General features: G+C 45.0%; 1 protein-coding gene across 4 annotated transcripts in view; it reads left to right on the forward strand.

Annotated features, from left to right (window-relative positions):
• The first annotated feature begins 3,380 nt into the window (after positions 1-3,380).
• RAB3B (RAB3B, member RAS oncogene family) overlaps positions 3,381-23,027 on the forward strand; it is a 93,243-nt gene continuing 73,596 nt past the window's right edge. Inside the window, exons 1-2 of one of the 4 annotated variants that reach the window (XM_080652117.1) lie at positions 3,381-3,572; positions 12,034-12,261. In XM_080652117.1, coding sequence (XP_080508243.1) covers positions 12,034-12,261 — 228 coding nt within the window. In that variant the 5' untranslated portion in view covers positions 3,381-3,572. The remainder of the gene's footprint in view (positions 3,573-12,033; positions 12,262-23,027) is intronic. The other 3 variants (XM_080652118.1, XM_080652119.1, XR_013959734.1) reach the window with 3 other exon arrangements.

Consider the following 23,027-nt stretch of genomic DNA (forward strand, 5'->3'; position numbering starts at 1 on the left):
GGATTCCTCAAGAAGTTAAATAATTACCATTTGACCACCAATTCCACTTCTGAGTATATAGCCCAAAGAATTGAATGCATAAACTCAAGTAGATATTTGAACACCCATGTTTATAGAAGCATTTTTTTTCACAAAAGCCAAGGTGGAAGCAACTCAAGTGTGTGTCAGTGGATGAATGGATAAACAACGTGCTGTATAAATACAGTGGAATGTTAGTTCCCTTTCTTTCAACCCTAAACTTTGGCTGATTTCAGCACTATGGCTACTGGTCAGTTCTGAGAGAATGCAGTTCCTATTTAGAGCACAAGGGGGAGTATGGGACTAAGCCTTTGCAAAAGGTTTAGGGGATGGGGGTGTGCGCGTGACGTATTGGCTTCCCTGAGCCAGCCCTATGAGAAAGCTAATTAGACAAGTAGACTTCTTGTAACCTTCTTCTGGACCCCCAGGGCTGGCTTCCGTTCCCTTTTTCATAGGGACTGGTACCACCCAAGTCAGAGTGCTCTCCTAGTTGCCTCAATTTCTTTTCTCCCCAAGGTAGAGCCAATCAGTCACCAAATCTTGTCCTTTTCATTCTTTAATGCCCCACTGCATTTCCCAGCTCAGGTTTCATGATTTCTTTTGTTGTTGTTAATCCTCACCCGAGGATATTTTTCCATTGATTTTTAGGGAGAGTGGAAAAGAGAGGGAAAGACAGAAACACATCGATTGGTGGCCTCCTGCACAAGCCCTGAACAGGGCCTGGGGTCAGGAGGAGCCTGCAACCAAGGTACGTACCCTTGACCGAAATCGAACCTGGGACCCTTTGGTCCGCAGGCCGATGCTCTATCTACTGAGCCAAACCAGCTAGGGCTCATGATCTCTTGAAGTCACTGGATCAGCCTTCTCTTTGGTCTCCCTGTCCCCTGTATATTGGAAACTCCAGTCCATCTCCCATTGTGAAGGCTTTCTTTATTACCTCTCCTTCCTATTTTGCTGAGTGAATTCCAAATTGTCTTTTTTTTTTTTTTTTTTTTTTTTTTTACACAGAGCAATTAGTGTCCCTGCTTTCTCTTCCCACGCTACAAATTCACACTCCTCAAGGCCCTAAGTAGGACAAAGAACCTTCTGTGCGTTAGGGTCTATCCTTAGAAGGGAGTTGTGGTTAGAAATAGCACGTTTTCTGTTATAATGATGATAGTGTTTCCGATTTACTGAGTGCTTGCTATGTCCCTGGCACTTTGTCAAGTGCTTGCCAGTCACTATCTCATTTTCTTACTTGATCTTCATTGTGAATGACCCTGGGAGCTAGCTCTCACTATTGCTACTAGTATTTCTACAAATGAGAATGAGATACCTGTGTCAGAAAAAGTAGGTAATTTACATAAGATCACACAGCAAGCAAGTGGTGGAACCAAATCTGTCTGGTTGCAAGTCTGTGCTCTATCCATTTCACTAGATGGCCTTCCAGGGGAAGGAGAAGGAGAAAGTAATCAGAAGACCCGAGGCTACATAAACGCAATACCATCTGTTCTCATATTGTTTTGCAACTGTAAAAGGATGGTTTTATATGTTGGCTCATTATGCCTGTGAAGAATGAATAATCATTATCCTCACACCCATTTTGAAATGAGGAAACTAGGGTTTTGTGGGAGAAAGGGAGTGAGGGAGCAGGCAGCATAAGGTATTTGATTTTAAGATCACAGAGACACTAGTTCTGGGTGATTAGAGAGATCAGAGTGTGACCATGGGAGCCAGTGGCCGAGGTGATGTGAAGAGGAGACCAAGGACTGAGGGCTCAGGAAGCCACATGGCTACTGCAGTCACCAGGAGGATGGCAGGACAGGGGCTAATGAAGATGACCAGGAGCCAGGGGCTGAAATCATCAATGCATAAGAAGCCATTGGGGGTCAGTGATGAGGAAGGGTAGAAGGTGGTATGGCTGGAGAGCAAAGGAGAAGGAACTTTTGTACAAGCATGGAAGTGGCAGTGCTGCCCCTGCCCCCTGGTTCTATGATGTGAGGGGAGTGGAAAGGTGAGAAGCCTTCTTGCAGAGAGCTACAAGAGGAGTCCTGGAGGAGGGTCAAACTTCGATAAAGGCAAAAAAGTAATCTGACTACTCTCTGAGGAAGTAGAGGGTGTAGGAAAATTTGTTGACAAAGGGACAGGATTCTAGAGGGCACAGTAGAAAGGGCTGCCAGGAGATGGACAGTGGGAAGGTGAGTGGAAGTTGGGGGGAGGAGCTCAGAACAGTGTAAGAATGAGTCTGACAGAGAAGTCGATCAGAGGGGCTTTCAATTGGGTGGTTCCCCAAACTGGAGAGACAAATTGTAGATAGGGTCATAATGGCACCTGAGGGGGAAATGGTTCTGGTATCTGACTCAGACCTCTAAGATTTGAGATGGGGAAGAGTGTGGGAAAGGACAATGATTCTAAACCAAAGCTGGCAGCTCGCTTCCCTGACTTCAGGAAGACTTGAAGTCCAGGTCAGGGTGGGAGGATACGGTGCCAATTACCTCATATACCCGCCTTCTCTAATGGAGTTGGGACTTCCTGATGACCAGGCAAGATCACCTTTCTCACTCTAGGCTGCTGCTGGTAATGGGGAGCCCCTGGAAGTTTTTTGTTGTTGTTTTTGTGTTTTGTTTAACAAGGTTGATGGCAATATGGTGACATTTAGAATGATCATTCAGACTGCTGGTGTAGAGGATGGACTGCAGAGTGGAAGCAGGGAAACCCATTAAAAAGCTGTTGCACTAGTCCAGGCAAGAAGCTAGGAGGCCTGAACCAGAGAGAGAGAGCAGTGGAGACAGAGAGAAAGGGAAGGGATGGGTAGATATGTTAAGGAGGTATTATTACCAGACTGATGGGAGATAGGGCATAGGGTAGAGGACAATGCCAAGGTATCTGGCTTAGTTTCCTCTTGTAGTTAGCAGTTCAGTCTCTCCCTAGGCTTTTGTGAGGATGAAGTGATGCGATGGACAGGAAAGTGCTTTGGAAATGGCAAGTCTCGGTACCCATCATCATCTACTTTATCATCAAAGCTCTCTGATCACTAGAAAGTTCAGTCTGTGGAACGAGGCGTGAGGATTAAGATAAATCACATAGAGCCCTGGCCTGGTCACTCAGTTGGTTAGAGCATCTCCCTACACGCCAAGGTTGTGGGTCCCTGCACATACAAGAAGCAACCAATGAATGCATAAATAAGTGGAACAACAAATCGGTGTTTCTCTCATCCTCCCTCTCCCTCTCTCTAATCAATAAATTAAAAAGCATTAAAAAGATAAATCACGATAGTCACTCTGATATTAGGGAGCTCAGGGCCCCCAAGATACATGGACACCTGTGGGCAACAGGGGTGGGGCGCGGCTAACACGAACCCCGCCCCTGGGCGGGGCGGGGGTGGGGCCTGGACGGGGCTGTAGCTGTAGCCGGAGCCTCAGCCCCAAGTCCGGGTGTTGGGGACCTGACCAGACCGCTCGGACCTGCACCGCCCTGCTCCGCGAACCCGCTGCACCTTCCGCTGCCTACTGCCGGGTGGGCCGTCCCGCTGAGCTTTTGGGGAGCAAACTGCTCTCCCGCACCCGGAGTCCCAGGTAAGGGGCGCGGCCCCGGCGCCCCGCCCGGGAGGACCAGGGACCGCTCCTTGGCGTGGGGCGCTGAGAAGAATCTCAGGGCAGCGGAGGGGACACCGAGGAGAACGGGGTGGGGAGGCCCTAAGAAAGGGGCACCGCTGCAGTGAAGGGGCGCGTAGCCTGAGGAGGGGGCGCTGAGAGAGGGTCTACCCGGACCGACCGTGAGGGCCGCAAGGGGAGCCCCGATGGCGGCGGGGGTGGGGGTGCAGCAGGAGTGCAGGGGCAAGAAAGGGGGTGGGGTGCAGCAGGAGTGCAGGGGCTAGGGGAAATGGTGAACGGCTGCTGGAGCGCAGTGAGGGGAAAACGGAGGGCGTTGGGGGCGGGGAGATGTGAGGAGACAGAGCTGGGTGGGGGGGGGGGGCAGTGCGAGCAGAGGGTACCAGGCAGCAGAGGGGCGGTGAAGGGGGGTTCTAAAGCCGGAGGATTGAGAGGAGCGAGGGCTAGGGGAGGCGTGGAGGTGACCCGCTAAGGGGAGGGGACTGGCCAGTGGGGGTCGTTTTGAGCTGGAGAGGAGAGAGGTGATGAGGGTAGGGGGCTCTGGGCAGGGCAGGGTTGCTGGTCGGGGACAGGAGATTGGAGTATGGAGAGCTGGGAGCTGCGGAGCCGTGCCCAGCTGGATACAGGCAAGGCGGGTGACCTGAGTGGGGCCGAAGGTTGGGCTTGGAGGTGGGAAGTCTGGAAGAATGGGAAGGTGGGACCTCGGGCTGTTCTACCCGGCCTGCAGAAGCAAGGGTGGGGAGCTGCTCGAGGGAGAGGGGAGCGGCCTTGGATTTGGGTAGTGGGCACCTGAGTTCTGGTCAGAGGGGAGGGGTGGAGAAGCACTGCCATAGAGCCGGTCCGGTGGCTGAGTGGAGGAACAGTCCGGGAACTTGGAGAGTTTAGGGTGGTGCGTGTGCTGGGTCAGGCTCTGGGGAGGAGGTATGAGAGTGCAAAGATGATGGGGGACCAGAGTGGAGTCCATGGGAACCCAGGCTCTCAGAAGACTGCGAAGGGGACCCAGACACTGGACCCCATTACACTGCCACCTGTGATCAGAGACAAGATGAAGAGAACCATGGACAGAAAAATTCACCCACAGGCTGACTATTTGGGAGTCCAAGTGTGAGAAGAGACTTTTAGGAGGGCCAGGCAGCAGCCTCTGGAAGCTACTAGAAATGTGGAGGGAGATGGGAGGAAAACAGGGCCCTCCATCCAATTTCTCAGAACCCAGATGGAAAAGGGTGGGGGATAGTAAATGACATTAGGGGTGTGTGTATGTGTGTGTGTGTGTGTGTGTGTGTGTGTGTGTGTGTACAGGTGGATGTCCACCTGTTCTGTGCCTATAAAGGGTAGAAAACAATGGAAGTCCCTGAAAAGCCCTGTCTGTGGTAATAGAAGCCCTGGTGCTGTGTTAGCCAGAGGAGAGACATTTTGTTAGAGGGTGATGGGCCAGGGATGACTTTCTCGTCATGAAGGCTTTAGCTAGTAGTGGAATAAAGTATGTTCCTATCAGAGGAAACAGTATGAGAGAAGGCAAAATTCGAAAATGATCTCTAGCCCAAGAAATAAATCTCCATTTTCTTAAGGATTATGATATGAAGGGAGGCATCAGTAACCTATATATAGGATGTTTAGAAAGGTTTCCCATCTAAGCTTGAACTGCTTACGGTTCCTCTTCATCTCCCCAGAGTGTAGCACAGGGCCTGGCTCACAGCACGTGCTCAGTGAATGTTGATTGAATGAATTGAGCTGTGGTTGTACTACTGCCTCAATTTCTTTATCTACCCCCAAGTATTGTTGTGAAGATCATATATGATAATGTGGGGGGGAAAGAACTTTCATAAACTATAAAGCACTGTACAAAAGAGAAAGGCCACTGATGTTATTATACAAGTGTGCCTACATTCTGTCAGTGACCACACCCATGGCTCTCTGTCTCCGGCCTGGAGAAAGAAGGAAGTGAACATTTTCCAAGCTTCTTTTTATGCAAGATAGAATGTATTGAAAATACCTGGAATTTAGTAGATGCTCAAAAAATGGTAGCTGTTTCTGTGGGGAAACAATGAGGAGGTAGGCTGGCTGGTGGTGATGAGTTGTCAGTGGGGAATGACCTAAAGGAAGGTTGAGTTAGCACAATGAGTAGAGTATGGCTTTAGGGAGGAGGTTACATATACTAGGGTGAGGTCCACATATGGCCAACTCCCTCTTTATTCCTCATTGATAAAAGTTTCCAAAAGGAGCACCTCTTATATGTCATATACTATCTAGATGCTTTTCCAACATTGACTACAGTCTTCCCAATAATGCTTTTACAAATGAGGAAACTGTGTCTTAGTCATGTGAAATTTCTTGCCAAGATCTCACAGATAATAAATGATAGACACGGAAACCGAATCTAGTTTGTTTGGTTTGGAACCTAGGCTATTTCCACTACTCAGGATGACCTGATAAAAAACAACAACACATGAAGCACATAGACAAAAAAATAAATAAATAAAATAAGGGTTTTTAAAAAAATATATTTTATTGATATTTTACAGAGAGGAAGGGAGAGGGATAGAAAGCTAGAAACATCGATGAGAGAGAAACATCGATCAGCCACCTCCTGCACACCTCCCACTGGGGATGTGCCCGCAACCAAGGTACATGCCCTTGACCAGAATAGAACCCGGGACCCTTCAGTCCGCAGGTCGACGCTCTATCCACTGAGCCAAACCGGTTTCGGCACAATAAGGGTTTTTATAAAGCACTCTCCCATAGACCGGTTTTAGTTCTTACAACAGTTTGCCAGGGAGTCATTTTGTTAACTCATTTTATAGATGAGGAAACTGAGGCCCAGGGTGTGATCTGCCTTAAGGTTCCACAACTGCTGAGAGAGCAAAGGCTCAGCCCAGGTCTCCTGACTCAATCGTATGCTTTTTCCATCAGGAGAGTTCATCTATTCACTGCATGTATTGAATTGATCTCCTCTTGCTTGATTTTAGGGTCCTCTTTTCCTCTCCCCTCCCTTCCCCCTTTCTTGGCTGAAGTTGGCTTCTTCTTAGGTGTTTATTTCTGCGGCCTATCAGACTGGACACATTATTTGTTTCTCACACCAATTCTTAGAGGAGCCATTTTCTTCATTCCCTAGCCAGGAACCAGGGATGACTTCCCAGATGGTCCCTGGGCCTTCATCTATATTTCTTGTCACAGAGACAGTGAGCTACCAGGCTCTGTCATTTATGTAACTGTCACAAAAGAGAGGGAAGATGTGTTTGATCCTTATCCCACGAGTGTGGTTCTGCATGCGCCCATGTGCAGTGACCTGTCTGCTTCGATCTGCCTCGGGCAGCTGCTTGCTAGGATGCTTTTTATCTCTCTTCCAAGTATCTGTGTAGCCCCATCTTGAAAAGATACCCTTGGGGCTTACATCTGAACGTTCTTCCAACTGAATCTCTCTGCCCTCTGCCTCTTCCTGATCTCACACTATCTACTGGGAAAGCTATGCTGTGTGCACATAAACAGTGTGGCAAGCTAGGATAGAGATGCTCAGGGCGCTGGGAATGCTTTTCTTTTTTAAAAAATATATTTTTATTGATTTCAGAGAGGAAAGGAAAGGGAGAGAGAGATAGAAACATCAGTGATGAGAGAGAATCATTGATCGGCTGCCTCCTGCACACCCCATACAGAGGATGGAGCCCACAACCTGGGCATGTGCCCTGACTGAGAACTGAACCATGACCTCCTGGTTCCTAGGTTGACGCTCAAGCACTGAGCAACACCAGCCGGGCCGGGGATGCTTCTTTATTCACTCTAAAATTGTTGCAGTTTTTTCCCCCTCTAAGTCCAGTCCAATCTGGGAGTCATTAGATAACGGAAGTTCTGGTCACAACTTGCTATGTGACTTTGGACAAATCACTTCTCTTTGTGGAGCCTCAAATTTTGACCTGTAAAATGAAGGGGAGTGGATCAGGCAGGAATTGAAACTGTTTTTTACTCTTGCCTAGCTCCTCACTCTCATACCTGTGGCAGGCATAGCTAATAAAGGCTGATTCTACATGAGGCCACATGCAGTTTTCTCTACACAGTGAAACACACTTATATACATTCTCTTGTTTAAAATTCACAGCAGCCTTGCAAGGTAGATAATATCATCATGTCATAGGTGAGGACACTGAAGCTCAGAGTTTAAGTGACTTACCCAAGTTCACACATTTACATTGAGTTACTGGGAAAGCTGGGCCAGGAGCTAGGCTTTTTGTTATGATATAGCCGCCACTCCGAGATCCCTTCTAATTCCAGGTATCTAAGAGTGTAAATAGCTGCATCAGAAAAATGAAGACCAATAATATAACACTTACATTGATAGTCTGGCACATGGCAAATGCTCACTAAATGTTTATTGAAAGGAATAATATGCCCTAAGGATTTACTATAGATCCAGTATTGGCAGGTGTAAGGATGGATACAACTCAGCTTATTCCAGGAAGAGAAGGCAGATAGTTAATTGTAAAACAAGCTCAAATAATGTAGCCCAGATCAGGGAGAGGGCAGCTGAACAAGATTTGACTGCAGAAGTAAATTAAAGGGGCCAGTGAAATAATATTTATTGAGTACCTCACATGGGCCAGGAAATTATGCCAGATTATTTACATATTTGCACCATAGGTCTGTGAAATAGATGGTATTTTCTCTATTTTAAGGTAAAAATACTGTGGCTTAGAGAGGCCGCATAATTTGCCCAAGAATTCAGCTGAGGAGTAGGCCTGGCATTTTGAACTTTCCCATAACACTGCTGCATGGTACTAGGTCTAGTCTCAGCTGGTGGCTATGAGGTTTGGGCAAATCCTCCTAATTTCTGGCTCTCAGTTTCCTTCTTGATCAAATGGAAATAATAATTTTGTCATTTTAATTTTATCTCCCAAGTTTATTTAAAGGATAAAATAAAGGACATGAAATTGAGGTATAGATTATATCTGTGTTTTAGCAAAATTACTCTTTGACCAGCAGTTCCACTTCTAAGATTGTTTCTGAGGAAATAAACAGGAAGTTGAACAAGTATTTATGTAAGGAAATGGTCACTGTGGTTTAATCTATATATATAAAAGCCTAAGTTACCGAACAACCGGTCACTATGACATACACTGACCACCAGGGGGCAGACGCTCAATGCCGGAGCTGCCCCCTGGTGGTCAGTGCACTCTCACTGTCAACCTCCCATGGCCCCGATTGGTCCGATCACTGGCCAGGCTGAGGGACCCCACCCGTTAACGAATTCATGCACCAGGCCTCTAGTTTATAATAATTAAGAATATAAAAATAACAAATATACAACATTAAAGAATTGGTCATATGACACATCCTTAGATGATTGAAATAGTATTTATGAAGAGTTTTAAAAGTCTAGTAAAATATGACAATGTTAAGTGAAAAGGAGCAGGGTACAAAACTAATGAAAATATTATCTTAGCTGTTAAAATGTGCATAGAAAATGTAAAGCGGAATGTTTAGTATGTTATCATTATATACAGATAAAAATATAAACAGACCTCTATGCTTATATTTACAAAGACTATCTCTGAAGGATTAATGAATTGGTAACATGTTTGCTGTTGGGAAGAGGAACCAGAGATTGGGAATCACGGGTGGGAGGTTTTTTTTTTTAATGTTTTTCTTTTTATTCTTTTTTTCTTTATTGATGAAGGCTAATTCTACATGAGGCCACATGTAGTGGCCTTATCCCTCCACTGCCCCCCCCTCCAAAGTGGGAGTTTTTTGTTGTTGTTTTTTCATTGTAAATCTGTAGGTTCCATATTACTTATTTTTATGCTAAAAATAAAGAAAATAATGCAAACTTCAGATGGTGATAAAGTAGCACTTAGAAACAGTAAAAGTTTGCTTGAATTATTTTCAATGTGTTTTACTTTTTAAATTAACAAATAAGATATAACTTAAAATAGATGGCATTTTATTGCATGAGAAATAAGGGAGGAAATACACTTAACATGTTAACAATGGCAGTTTCTGAATGGAGGGGATGTCTGGTCATTTAAAAATTTCTCTTTATACTTTTAAGCTCTTTTCTAAATTTTTACACTTTCCAAATTGTAATTTTCTCTTGTAAATAAAGATGGCTGGCAGCCAAGCAGAGGATAGTGTGAGGGCATTGTGGTTGCTTCCCTTGTTTTAGATAGTAAAAGCATAATTCCTTTGCCAACTCTTAAAATAGGTTCTGCATCTTGTACCACGAACAACTGAAAAGTTAGGGCTGTGAGACAGTTTAAGCACCCTTCCCTCCAATATCACTTTCTTCTTCCATGTAAATGCTATGCCTCAGTTGCCAGGGGTCCAGGGAATGTTCTATGCCTGCTTAGTGAGCCTTGCCATGGAGCAGATTGATACAGGAAATGTGGCTGCGGGTCTCAGATAAAGGCTTGAGAGCTGGGAGAAAAGAGAGGAAAGAACAGAGGCCACCACAGGCTAGTGGTGGCATATTTAATGAAGTATTATTAAAGGGCTGCTAATAAATTATCCCACATATTTGTCTGACCTTTCTTCAGGAGAGCTTTAACCTTACAACTCACTGGAGAGGCTCATAGAAATAAATCCACCAGTCTCACTCCCTTTCTTTTCCTTTGGGGAAAAGAAGCAGGAATTCCTAAAGAAAGTGACACCTGAACATTACCTCACATTAGGGCTGTCTTCCCACCATCCCCTGACTACTCACTCAGCATGTCTGAGTACCCAGCGCTGAACACAAAAAGAGATTACATAGGGAGAAGCCAGGTACCTACAGCTGGTAAGATGTAGAAAAAGCAATTAAACACTCAAAGACGATGGGACCAAGTGCTGGATTATAAAGTTCAGATTCAAGTGTTCAAGAAAAGGGGAGGCCGAAACCGGTTTGGCTCAGTGGATAGAGCGTCGGCCTGCAGACTGAAGGGTCCCAGGTTCGATTCCGGTCAAGGGCATGTACCTTGGTTGCGGGCACATCCCCAGTGGGGGGTGTGCAGGAGGCAGCTGATCGATGTTTCTCTCTCATTGATGTTTCTAGCTCTCTATCCCTCTCCCTCTCTGTAAAATATCAATAAAATATATTTATAAATAAAAAAAAAAAAGAAAAGAAAAGGGGAGGATGGGTGGCAGGTCTGAGAGGGCTGGGGTCTCAGGGAAGTAATAAATACTTGTTGAATGAATGAATGAATGAATGAGTCAATAAACAAAGGATCTATGTTTTGAAGGATTTGAATAAGAATGACTTATGTTCATACCTGTGTGGAGTTTACCAGTTTATTAAGGTCTTACTCATTGTTAATCTAATTTGAGTCCTATAACAGCTCTGTGAGGGAAGCAGGGCAGAAATTGTTCTCCCATTTTCCAGATGATGAGATTAGGCCCCAGAGTGAGGACATGACTCTTACTAATTCAGGGCACACTTACTTAGTGCTGATCATGCACTAGGACTTGTGCTAGAAGCTAGAGAGGCAGAAATGAAGTACTTTAAGTCTCAGATGTTTGGTCTAAAGGAGGAGCTAGAATAGTACAGTAAACAGTTCTGAAATAGTAAAAAGTGCTGTTAGAGTGCTCTGGAAGTACGGGGAAGGAGTGCATGTCTCTGCCGTGCACGGGTAGGGGAGACTTCATTGGATCTACAAGGGTGAGCCGGAGTTTATTAGGAGAAGACGTGTCTAGGCAGAAAGAAAGAATACATGTCTAATGGGACAAAAGCAAGACATATTGCATGTTTGGAGTAAAGTGTGTAATCTGGTATAAAGTTGCACAGGTTGGTAGGGAGAAGACTTAGGGGAAGATAAAGTTTAGAGAGTTTATTCGCTGGTTCTTTGTCAAGTTGAACAGATTTGTCTTGATCTTCAGAGCTGTGAGGAGCCATAAACGTTTTTGAAATGGGAATGATAGCCTTATACAGGGTCTTTCCTGGAATGTTCATGTATATTCTGTTTTAGCTCCCCCCCCCACTACCTTACCTCCCCCCTAAAACAACAACAACAAGAAAAAACTCAGCGCAGCAGCTGCCTCCCATAGGAGACTCTCCTTGAACACCATTCCTCCAGGTTTGGTTAGATGCTTCTTGTGGGCTTCCTTAGCCAAGACTTTCCTACCGCTTTGTTACTATGAGTTTATGTGCTTTTTTACTCTAATCTGTGGCCATTCAGAGGGTAGACACCATGTCTGATTCATATTTGTATTCCCCATGCCCAGCACAGAGTTTGACCCAGAGTAGTGTGCTCAGTAAATATTTGCTGAAGGAATGAATGGGAGGAGTTGGGTTCCACCCAATCCTGAGACAACATTGGGACAGGTGCAGTGATGGGGTGATTCTGAGTAGTATGTATTTCCTCAGTGATGCTGGGGTAGGGAATGAGTATGTGAATGGCGGAGTGACCATTAAAAGGTTGGTGACACTAGAGTTGTGTTCCTGAGTGACCACAGGTCTCTCCTGCAGATGGCTTCAGTGACCGATAGTAAAGCCGGGGTCAAAGATGCCTCCGACCAGAATTTTGACTACATGTTTAAACTGCTCATCATCGGCAACAGCAGCGTTGGCAAAACCTCCTTCCTCTTCCGCTATGCTGATGACACCTTCACCCCAGCCTTCGTCAGCACTGTGGGCATCGACTTCAAGGTGAAGACAGTCTACCGCAATGAGAAGCGAGTGAAGCTGCAGATCTGGGTGAGTCCTAGGCAGCTTGGGCAGGATTGTCCTGACAGGGGACTAGTCTGCTAGTACCAGGGCTAGGGGATGGGGCCGGTTTGGAACTTCTGGGTCTTACAGCATCAGACACTAATGCTGTTGCGGGTCTTGCCCCTGGAGTGCCCCTTGCTGGTTTTATACAAGTTTGTTCTCCTCTGGGTGCTCAGTTGTTTCTGCTGCTTAACTATCCAAGAGGCTTTATTCTGGCCTGAATCAATAGTGACAGACTCTGGGCTTTGGAGCTAGCATCTACATCGTAGGGCTGTGGGTGCTTATATAGTTCCTGGAACATAGTTAATGCACAATAAATGTTAGCTAATGTACCCATAATCTACCATTGCATAACCAATCACTTCAAAACTTGATGGCTTAAAACAGCAATAATAATAATTCATTACTGCACAGTTTTTGTGACTTGAACGTTTAAGAGTTTCTGGCTTATAGCCTCTTATGAGCTTGCAGCCAGATGTCAGCTTAGATAGCAGTCATCAGAAGGCTTGAGGGGGGCTGGAGGATTCCTTTCAAAGGTGGCTCACTCACATGTGTGGTACTGGCCTGTTAGCAGAAGGCCTTAGTTCATTCCCAGGTGGCTTTCTCCACAGAGCTGCTTAAGTCTCTTCATGGCATGGCAGTTGGCTTCCCCCAGCTCTTGGAAAGATCCAAGAAATCAAAGAGGAATTGGCAATGTCTCTTATTGCTCAGCCTTAAAGTATTCTATTGGTCACTGATTCAATGTAGAAGGAAACTATACAACGGTATGAATCCTGGGAGGTGAGGATCATGGGGGACCATCTTGTTAGCTGGCCATCACAGCTACTATTATTGGTGCTTACCAGTGGTACTAATAAAATATATATATATATATATATATATATATATATATATATATATATGAGATGATATATCAACATGTAGATCATATACTTTTCAATAATGAATTAGCATTGAGATTAGAAATTTTGAACATTTGTGATTTTAAGTATTCAAAACGTGTATTATTTATTATTCAACTTGTTAAATGTACATCAATACATAGTACATATATCTTATTGGTATAGTCTGTATACAGTACTTTTCTTTTTATAAGTTATTTCAATATATTAATATTACCTTATAATTAACCCCAAGAGGTGGGTATTATTTTAATACACTCCTATTTTATAGAAGGAAAAATATTCAGTTTCAGAGAATATTAGCTTGCCTTAGGTTGACCACACAGCTATAAAGTGGGATTCCAGCTTAGATCTTCTGAATCTAAATTATGTGCTCTTACACTGTTGAGAAGCACATTAGACCTTATAGAACCTATATTTCCATGTATGACAATGTTAAGTATTAATTTATATAGAGATAAAAGTTTATTTTGTTCATTTTATCTCTACTAAAAGTGTTGAAGAAACATAAATCATTGGAAATGTCAGAAACTCTACAGACCATTTAGTTAATTGGTTTTAGAAGTGGGGTCTCCAGATCAACAGTGTCAGCATCATCTGGGAATTTGTTAGAAATGCAGATTCCTGGGCCCCTCTTCCGATCCACTGAATCTGAAACTCTGTAGTATGGCCCAATAATCTATATAGTAAAAGCCTAAGTGACCATTATGATGGAATGACCAGAACGACCGGTCGCTATGATGCACACTGACCACTAGGGGGCAGATGCTCAATGCAGGAGCTGCCCCTGGTGGTCAGTGTGCTCTCATAGGGGGAGCGCCGCTCAGCCAGAAGCCGGGCTCATGGTTGGCAAGTGCAGCGGCGGTGGCGGGAGCCTCTCCTACCTCTGTAGCAGTGCTAAGGAGCAGCGAGCTGAGCAGTAAGGAGCAGCGAGCAGGTGGGCGGTAAGGAGCAGGGGTCCTGAACTGCAAGAGGGATGTCCGACTGCTGGCTTAGGCAGACATCCCCTGAAGGGTCCCGGACTGAGAGATGGCGCAGGCTGGGCTGAGGGACACCCCCCTCCAGTGCACGAATTTCATGCACCGGGACTCTAGTCTGTGTTATAACAAGCCTTCCAGGTGGTTTTTAAGGCAGGCTAAAATTGAAGAACCACTGATCTAGTTTACCTCATGGTGAGAATCAATAAGCATTTATTAAGTACCTATTATGTGCCAAGTGCTTCCGCTATGTTATCTGACATTTTCTTTGCAGCCAACACACGGCAGGGTGGGGTGTGTGAGAACACAGGATATTTGGGGCATGGTGAGCAAGACAGTTTAACTAGAGCAAAGGTTTGAAAGAGCAGGGATGGGGTGCCGAGTTAAATTTTCTGGACAGGCTATCAGACGGCACAACAAACAGAAGGTTCTTGCCATGGGTCAGAGGGTAAATGCTTGATGACTCCTTAGGGAGCTGAAGAAACTACTAGAGTTTAATTTGTCTCTGAAGAGAATGTAAAAGATACTAACATTTACTAAATAGATTGACAAAGATGTCTTCATTTGATCTCCACTTTAGATGGTCACATAGTCTACACTCAAAAAACCTTTAAGTAGGAAAAGACATTCTGCCCTTCTAAGGGGTTGGCAGTGGTGGCTCCCTCACTCTTCATTCATTTTTAGTCCATCGTGAGCTTTTGCCATTTTCCTGTGCCTGGTTAAGTGGATTTATTGATTATACTACCTAATTTTAACTAAATGAACCCACAATGGATATGTGGCTTTAAAACAGTCCTGCAAAGAAACCTCTGGTTGAAGACTGCACTAATTATAGTGAGCCCACATGAGCACAGAAAATGGCTGAAGTGATATTTCTCTGACTCCTAGCACAAGTTCATTGTCAGCCATGTTTTGAGGTAAAATCAGTGATGATCTAATTAGATTTGACATAGTCAATCACATTGCTTTTGCTAAAAAAAACACACACAAAATACGAGGAAAGGGTTTTCTTGGTGTGTGTATGCATATGTGCTTTTCTATAAAAACGTTTTCTGAACTGTTCATAAATACACTAAAATTTAAACATTTAAATAGTATTTATGTCATTGTATGTATTTTAACATCTTTTGTGTACAGAAGTATATATGTGTAATTTAAGTAAATATACAAATATTGTGGGTGCTGTGCCTACATTTTTCTTACTTAATAGGGGTATAAATTTGGAGACAATTACCATAGGCATTGGGAAGCCATAGATGGGTTTTAACAAGGTTAGATTTGCATTTTAGAAAAATCTCTGGTTTCAGTTTGGAGGGTAGATGGGAGGGAAGCAAAGAAACTAGTGGTTTAGGTAAGTTATAAGGGCTTGAGCTAAGTCTATTAGCTTCCTTGGGCTGCCATAACAAAAAAACACAGACTAGATGGCTTAGACAACAGAAATTTATTTTCTCACAGTTCTGGAGACTGGAAGTCCAACATCACGGTGCCAGCAGGGTTGATGTCTGGCAAGAGGACAGCTGCCTTCTTGCTGTGTGCTCACGTGGCCTTTCCTTGGTGTGTACACATGGAGAGAGAGTGAGGGAGCTCTTCTTATAAGGACACTAATCCTATTAGATCAGGGCCCTAACTTTATGACCTCAATTAACCTTAATTACTTCCTTAGAGTACCTATCTCCAAATACAGCCACACTAGTGGTCGGGGCTTTAATATGTGAATTTTGGGATGATACAAACATTTGGTACATAACACTAAGATAAAAATGACTAAGAGTTGGAAGTGAGGATAGAGATTTAGGACTAGAATTTATGGAATTTGATGATTAATTAATTGTATAGGGAGAGGAAGAAATACATACCTACTCATATATATTTACTTTTGTAAACAAAATTTCTGTAATTTTTTTTTAAGCAGTGTGAGCTTTGGTAAGTTACTTCACTTCTGTGAATAAATAACATGTTTAGCCGTAAAAGACTGACAGGCTTGTTGGGGATCTAAATGTGGTAACAGTATTAGGAACACAATAAAATTTAGGCTCCTTTCTTTCTCTGCTCTTGATCCACATGCAAAGGGTGACTGACTGGGCTCCTCCCAAGGTTTCCCAATGTGGTTCTAGGAGTGCTGGAACAGCATTCAGGGACTCACTAGCACAGCATGAAGCATTCATTTAAATTTCTCCAGTCCATTTGATCTCTCCCAAGGGATTTCAGAAAACCATTGTCAGGGTGGAAGGTGGAGAGGGACAAAGAGGAGGTATGAGCGTCGTTGAGCCAGGACCATTCACAAAAAGAGTTTCTGTCATATCTGGGGGATATTGGGTGATGAAGCCATTGCGAAGTGCCTTATTCTCTGGGGTCTCTCTCCACCTAGGGTCCCGAGAGCCCCCTCTGTATCCTGGGAGTTTAATTATTGTGGATCAGAGGAGAGAATTATACTGGGGAGGTGGAGGTAGGTGAGAAGTCTTATTAATAGCAAATGAGAGCAGGAACAGGTGTGAAGGGAGGGAGACTTGGAAGCTCCACAGCAACAAACCTGACTAGAGGCCACTTACTGCTGGGTGCTGGTTGCCAAGCAACCCCTGGAGACCTGTGGGAAGAGAAGAGCGGCAGAGGGCCTTTCACTGCCTCTATGTGAGGCCCATTGCAGGGGCTATTGTGTCTGGTGCTGGTCAAGGGAAGAATCCGGGTCTGAGAGGACCGAGCTGACCTAGGACTTGGAGTCCTGGCTCTGCCCTACAGTTATTGTGTTATGTATGAGTGACCCATCAATTCCACAGGTTTGTTCCCCCAACTATCAAATGGAAAAAGTAATTCTTGCTTCTCTTCCCTCATGGTGGTTGTGAAGATCAAGTGAAGAAATGGAATGGGAGGCCCAAGGAGAACTATGAAGCACTGAGTAGATCAGAAGGACATAGGATATTGTCAGCCATGTGAATTCTTCTTGTATGTGCTTTAAATCACTCTTTGTGACTTCCATACTTTCCCTCTGACTCAGGGAGGCAGTTATCTCCTTAAAGAATGACTGAGGTTAGAAATGTCAGATAACTTCTTCGGAGCCAGGCAGTAAGCTTCATTCTGTCATTCATTCAGTAGGCATTTATCTGGTGCTCACTCTGTGCCAGGCGTTTTGCTAGCTGTGGGAAAACACCCTTCCTGCTCTCAGAGTGTACACTCTAGTAGGGGAGATAAATACTAAGTTCATAAATAAAAAATACCCAGTTTTACCTGTGGTAAGAGCCCTGAAGGAAAATAATAGACTTGTTTCAAACCCAGGCACTGGGACTCAGAGCTCAGGAATCACTGAACTGTGACTTAGGTCTCATCCCCCGGCTTGCAGCTGGGGTTCTCAGGCTCAGTGTTCTCAGCATTATTTATTTATTTTTTTTTTTACAATTTAAAAGGCTAGTGTAGCTGATGACCTTCTCCACACCAGCTCACCCCAGGCCTGGGAAGTGGTGGCAGGGGCCTCCATTGTGGAAAGATAGAATATTCTCTTTCCCAACCCCAACAATGAGGCTTGTTTGGTGACTTGCATGTCAAGTAGTGTCTCGTGTCTGGGATTACTGTTATAAAGACAGGAATGGACTGGCAGGCCTGTCCAGCATTCTTCTATTGAGGGTTCAAGAACTCTGTGTTTTGTGAAGGATTTATAGGCCACTGTCCCTACGCTTGAGCCTGGCCTGGTATTACTGTTCTCCTTCTTCTTCTTTCTCTTCAACTCCCTGCTCTGAGGCCCTCAGCAGTGGGTTGCTTATATACCTTCATTATTATATTTGTCTTGATGGTTTGGTGATGATTTAAAAAACAATGTGTAGAAAACATCAACATAGTACCTGGCACAGAGCAAACACAACAAATAATTTGTATTAAGATTCTAGAGAAATCAATAAATGATACTCATTTTCTTCCCAACTTATGGTTGAATTCAATTGAGAGATAAATGCAGGAGGCAGAGAGATGGGAGTAATGTGACAGTCTTATTACTGGTAAAAGCTAGGATGATGCACATGGCTCAAGTCTTCTGGGAAGTGGATCTTGTTAATACTTCACATTGGAGTCAGATAGACATACAAATCCAATCACAGGCTGTCCTGAGTCGCTAGCTGCAATTAGCTCGGACAATATGTACCCAAGGTCAAAATCCATTTGACCCGGACTTGTTCATTCTTAAGACCTAAAGCATTCTACCCAGGTCTGCAGTGGAAGTTTCTATCTCCAGGGACAGTCTTCCTCATAGTGGGGGAAAAGAGGGTTTCTCCTCCAATAGCCCTTTTTATAATTAAAGAGATAGATATAAGTAAGCATGAACTCCAAAAGGAGGTTAAGCAGAATGATGAAAGCTGGAAAAAATAGGAGAAGGAGTCTTAAAAGATATCCTGGGAATCTTGAATTCCACAGTGATGAGGTGACTCCCTATGTCAGTGGTCGGCAAACTGCGGCTCGCGAGCCACATGCGGCTCCTTGGCCCCTTGAGTGTGGCTCTTCCACAAAATACCACCGTCTGGGCGAGTCTATTTTGAAGAAGTGGCGTTAGAAGAAGTTTAAGTTTAAAAAATTTGGCTCTCAAAAGAAATTTCAATCGTTGTACTGTTGATATTTGGCTCTGTTGACTAATGGGTTTGCCGACCACTGCCCTATGTAACCAAGAGCTGAGAATCAGATCAGGTGAGGTGAAGCTGTTGGGCAGTCAGCTAGGTTCACTGACTAGCCAAGTACCTTATTTCCACATGCAGCCTCAATTAAATTTTAGGTCACCATATGGCTTTGGAGTCACTCTTAAATATTAAAACTAGAGGCCCGGTGCACGAAATTCGTGCATGGGGGGATGTCCCTCAGCCCAGCCTGCACCCTCTCCAATCTGGGACCCCTTGAGGGATGTCCAACCGCCCGTTTAGGCCCGATCCCTAAACGGGCGGTTGGACATCCCTCACACAATCCAGGACTGCTGGCTCCCAACTGCCCTCCCCTGCAGGCCTGGTCCCCCCCAACTGCTCTCCCTTGCAGGCCTGGTCCCCCCCAACTGCCCTCCCCTGCAGGCCTGGTCCCCCCCAACTGCCCTCCCCTGCAGGCCTGGGTCTCCCCCAACTGCCCTTCTCTGCTGGCCCAGTTACCCCTAACTGCCCTCCCTGCTGGCCTGGTCCCCCCCAACTGCCCTCCCCTGCAGGCCTGGTCCCCCCCAACTTCCCTCCCTTGCAGGCCTGGTCCCTCCCAACTGCCCTCCCCTGCTGGCCATCTTGTGGTGGCCATCTTGTGTCCACATGGGGGCAACCATCTTTGACCACATGGGGGAAGCCATCTTGTGTGTTGGAGTGATGGTCAATTTGAATATTACTCTTTTATTAGATAGGATAGAGGCCTGGTGCACGGGTGGGAGCTGGCTGGTTTGCCCTGAAGGGTGTCCCAGATCAGGATGGGAGTTCCCTTGGGGCATGGGGCGGCCTGGATGAGGGGCCTGTGTGGTTTGCAGGCCAGCCATGCCCCCTGGAGACCCAAGCGGAGGCCTGGTATCTGGGATTTATTTATCTTCTATAATTGAAACTTAGTAGCCTTGAGCAGAGGCCAGGGCCAGCCAGGAAGCTTGGCTTCCTTCATCGCCGGGGAAACCCAAGCCTCCTGCTTTCTCCATGGCCGCAACCATCTTGGTTGGGTTAATTTGCATACTCGCTCCTGATTGGCTTGTGGGCATGGCTTGTGGGCATAGCGGAGGTCTGGTCAATTAGCATGTTTCTCTTTTATTAGTGTAGATTGGGCAGCTGTCTCATGGGCATCTATATTAGTTTTCTATTGCAGCTCTTACAAAAATCACCATAAACTTAGTGACTTAAAACAACACATATTATCTTACAGTTCTGGCGATCAGAAGTTCAAAATGAGTCTCTCTGGGCTAAAATCAGGGTGTTGGCAGGCCTGCATTCCTTCTGGAGACTCTTGGAGAGAGTCCATTACTTGCTTTTCCAGCTATTAGAGGCCTCCTGCATTCCTTTTCTTGGGGCTCCTTCTTCCATCTTCAAAGCCAGAGGTATAACATCTTCCAATCTCTCTCTTTCTGACCATCTTGTCTTTCTTTCATAAGGACCCTTGTGATTACCTTGAGCTCACATGAATAATCCAGGATAATCTTCCATCTCAAAACCTTGCAGTTGCAAAGTCCCTTTTGCCATGCAAGGTAACATATTCACAGGTTCTGGTCATTAAGATGTGGATAAATTTGCAGGGGGGGGGCATTATTCTGACTACCACAGCTTCTATTAATAACATGGAAAAGATCTAATATAAATTCTTCCTATCCTTCAAGGCTCTAACTCCAGTTCCCTCTCCTGAGAGCCCTAATGCTAACTGCCTGAAACAGGTACTGTCTGTGTCTTAGGTTCACACTACCTGCTGAGAATGCCTGTCTCTGTCACCTTGTTAGGTAACCACAAGAGCTCATCACAGCAGCTGGGGTCCAGAGAGAGATATGACTTTACTGGGGGCTCACCATGAGGTCTCCTAACATATTCCAGTGCTTTTCCTGCCACCTAAGGAAAGTGAAATCTCGCCACCTGAACATAAGCTGGGTCTCTCAACAGAGGAGCACAGGAGAGGCTGGAGGCTGAACAGGGACTCGGAGGCTCTGACAGGTCCCTATGGCTCCAGGAATATGGAGACAGTTCCTGAGTACAATATCCCATGCTCAGCTCTTATGATAATCAGAACTGATTTTTCTAGGCAGCAAGTTTCCTGGTGTGGCTGCAGAGACGTGTTGACACTTTCATCTCTCCAGAGTCTGTAGGAGCCAGCTGCTGAAGGAGGTTTAATCTGATCTCTGAAATCACAACAGAGACTATGGGAAGTGAAATCAGAATTGCAGGCATGGTCTGCCTTTGTAATTTGCAAATACATTAACCAGTAATCCTCATTGGCTATTCAAGGGGCCTCCACTCTTTGGGCACATGAACCCCTGCTCTCTACCCAAATTGTTGTGGGAGAAAAGGAAATAACCTACAAGCCGTTTTGCAGATTTCTCAATTCAATAAACATGTGTCATGTAACTATTATATGCCAGGCACTGTCAAAAGAGGGCAAATAAACAGCTACAACACAATATAAATGACATAATAAAGGGATGAAGAAAGTGCTGTGGAACACAGCGGAAGGAACTGCTACCTCCGCCTGGCAAAGTAATTTTGGGCTTCACAAAGCAGGGGACATTTGAGCTGGGTCTTGGCAAATATGTATGAGTTTTTCAGGTTAGTGTTGGGGAAGATCTATACAAGCAGAATAAAAAGGCATTTGAAAACGCATGATTGCTTTCAAGGACCCATTTTGTGCCCGACTGTGGTGGGCTGTGCAGGGATTGGTCAGACTCAGGGGCACTGAAAGTAGCAAGAGAGATACAACATGTACACAAATACAGATGATACCGTGGGCATGAATGATGCCTTGGAGAGGTACAGAAAGTTTTAAGCGAGTACAGGGAGGAAGTGCTCCCTCTCATGAGAGCATGTCAGGGAGGCTCCATGGAGGAAGTGGCCTTGTGGTAGTAAGAGTTGGCTCCAGCTGATAATGACATCCTCAGAGTCATGGCCATCGGTCTCCTCTGCCTAGCTCTGTGGTCCAAGCTTACCTCTGTTTTTGACTCAGTGGCAGTGTAATGACATCCCCTGTAATGATTTACTTTTTTAGGAAGCAGTGCAGCATGTGGTTAGGACCACAGCCTTTGGAGTGAGTCGGAACTGTGCTCTAAACCCATTTCTGACACTCACCTAGTTCAAGTCCAGTTATCCCTCTTTGCTTCACTTTCTTCTTTCTAAAACAAGGATAATATTAGTAACAAGCACATAGTGTCTTTGAGAGAATGAAATACGGTAGTACTTAACCTAGTGCCTGGTACATAGTAAATGATCACTAATTGGTACTCGTTTATTATTAACTCTGTTACTCTTATGGGTTGATTTGTGGCAACCAGGAGTTTGCATGTGATCTGAGCTAGACTTTGCATCCTTTTTAAGAGTTGATGCATATCCACCTGAATTCTTTCTCTGAGTCCTGAGTTGAGTCAGCAATGGTTGGTGACTGTCCCCTTAGGCAGAGCCCTGCCCTAATGGCATGTGCAGTTTAGCTGGGGAGATAAAACAATTCAGAAAACCATAAAGAGCTAAAATGTGTGGAGCCGAGTGAATGCAGTGTAAGTTTAAAAGAAAGAGTTCAGTATTGGGTAGAGTGGGTAAGAAAGGCCTCTGGGAGGGAGGCGGAGGCATTGTGGGATGGGGAAGTGAGGAGGGTAGAATAGAAACATTCCAAGCCAGGGAGTTGACATGACCTGAAGTCGGGGGCATGACCTAAGGGAGGGGGTGAGCTGTATGCTTTGAGTGATGTTCTTCTTGTGAGGTGCCTGGACTCCTCCCATTTCTTGCAGTCACACATACTAGTTTACCATGTGCTGTAGCCATCCTGGCCACACCAAACTTATATGTGTTTGTTTATTTATTCATTTGTTCAGTCATATTTACATTTTATGCACCAAGCATTGTTTTAGGTGCTATAGATACAGCAGTGAAAGTAACAGACAAAAATCCCCTATTCCATATTCCCTAGAATAGCAATAAACAAATAAAATATACAGTAAGTCTTCTGTGGTGGTAAGTGCTCTGGAAAAAAATATCGGAGGACAAGGAGGAGAGGAAGTGAGGGGTGTTTACAAATTTAATCAGGGTGGTCAAGGTAGACTTCTCTGAACAGAGGAGTTTTTAGTTAAGCCCTGAAGGAGGTGTGGGATATTTGGAGGAAGAGTATTGCAGGCAGAAGGAACAGCAAGTGCAGAAGCCCTGGGGCAGGGGTATGCCTGGCACAATCCAGGAAGCAAACGGGGCCAGTGCAGCTATAGTTGTGGGAGGGT

Source organism: Plecotus auritus (genome assembly GCF_963455305.1).
Source record: "Plecotus auritus genome assembly, chromosome: 2".
Classification (NCBI taxonomy): Eukaryota; Metazoa; Chordata; class Mammalia; order Chiroptera; family Vespertilionidae; genus Plecotus; species Plecotus auritus.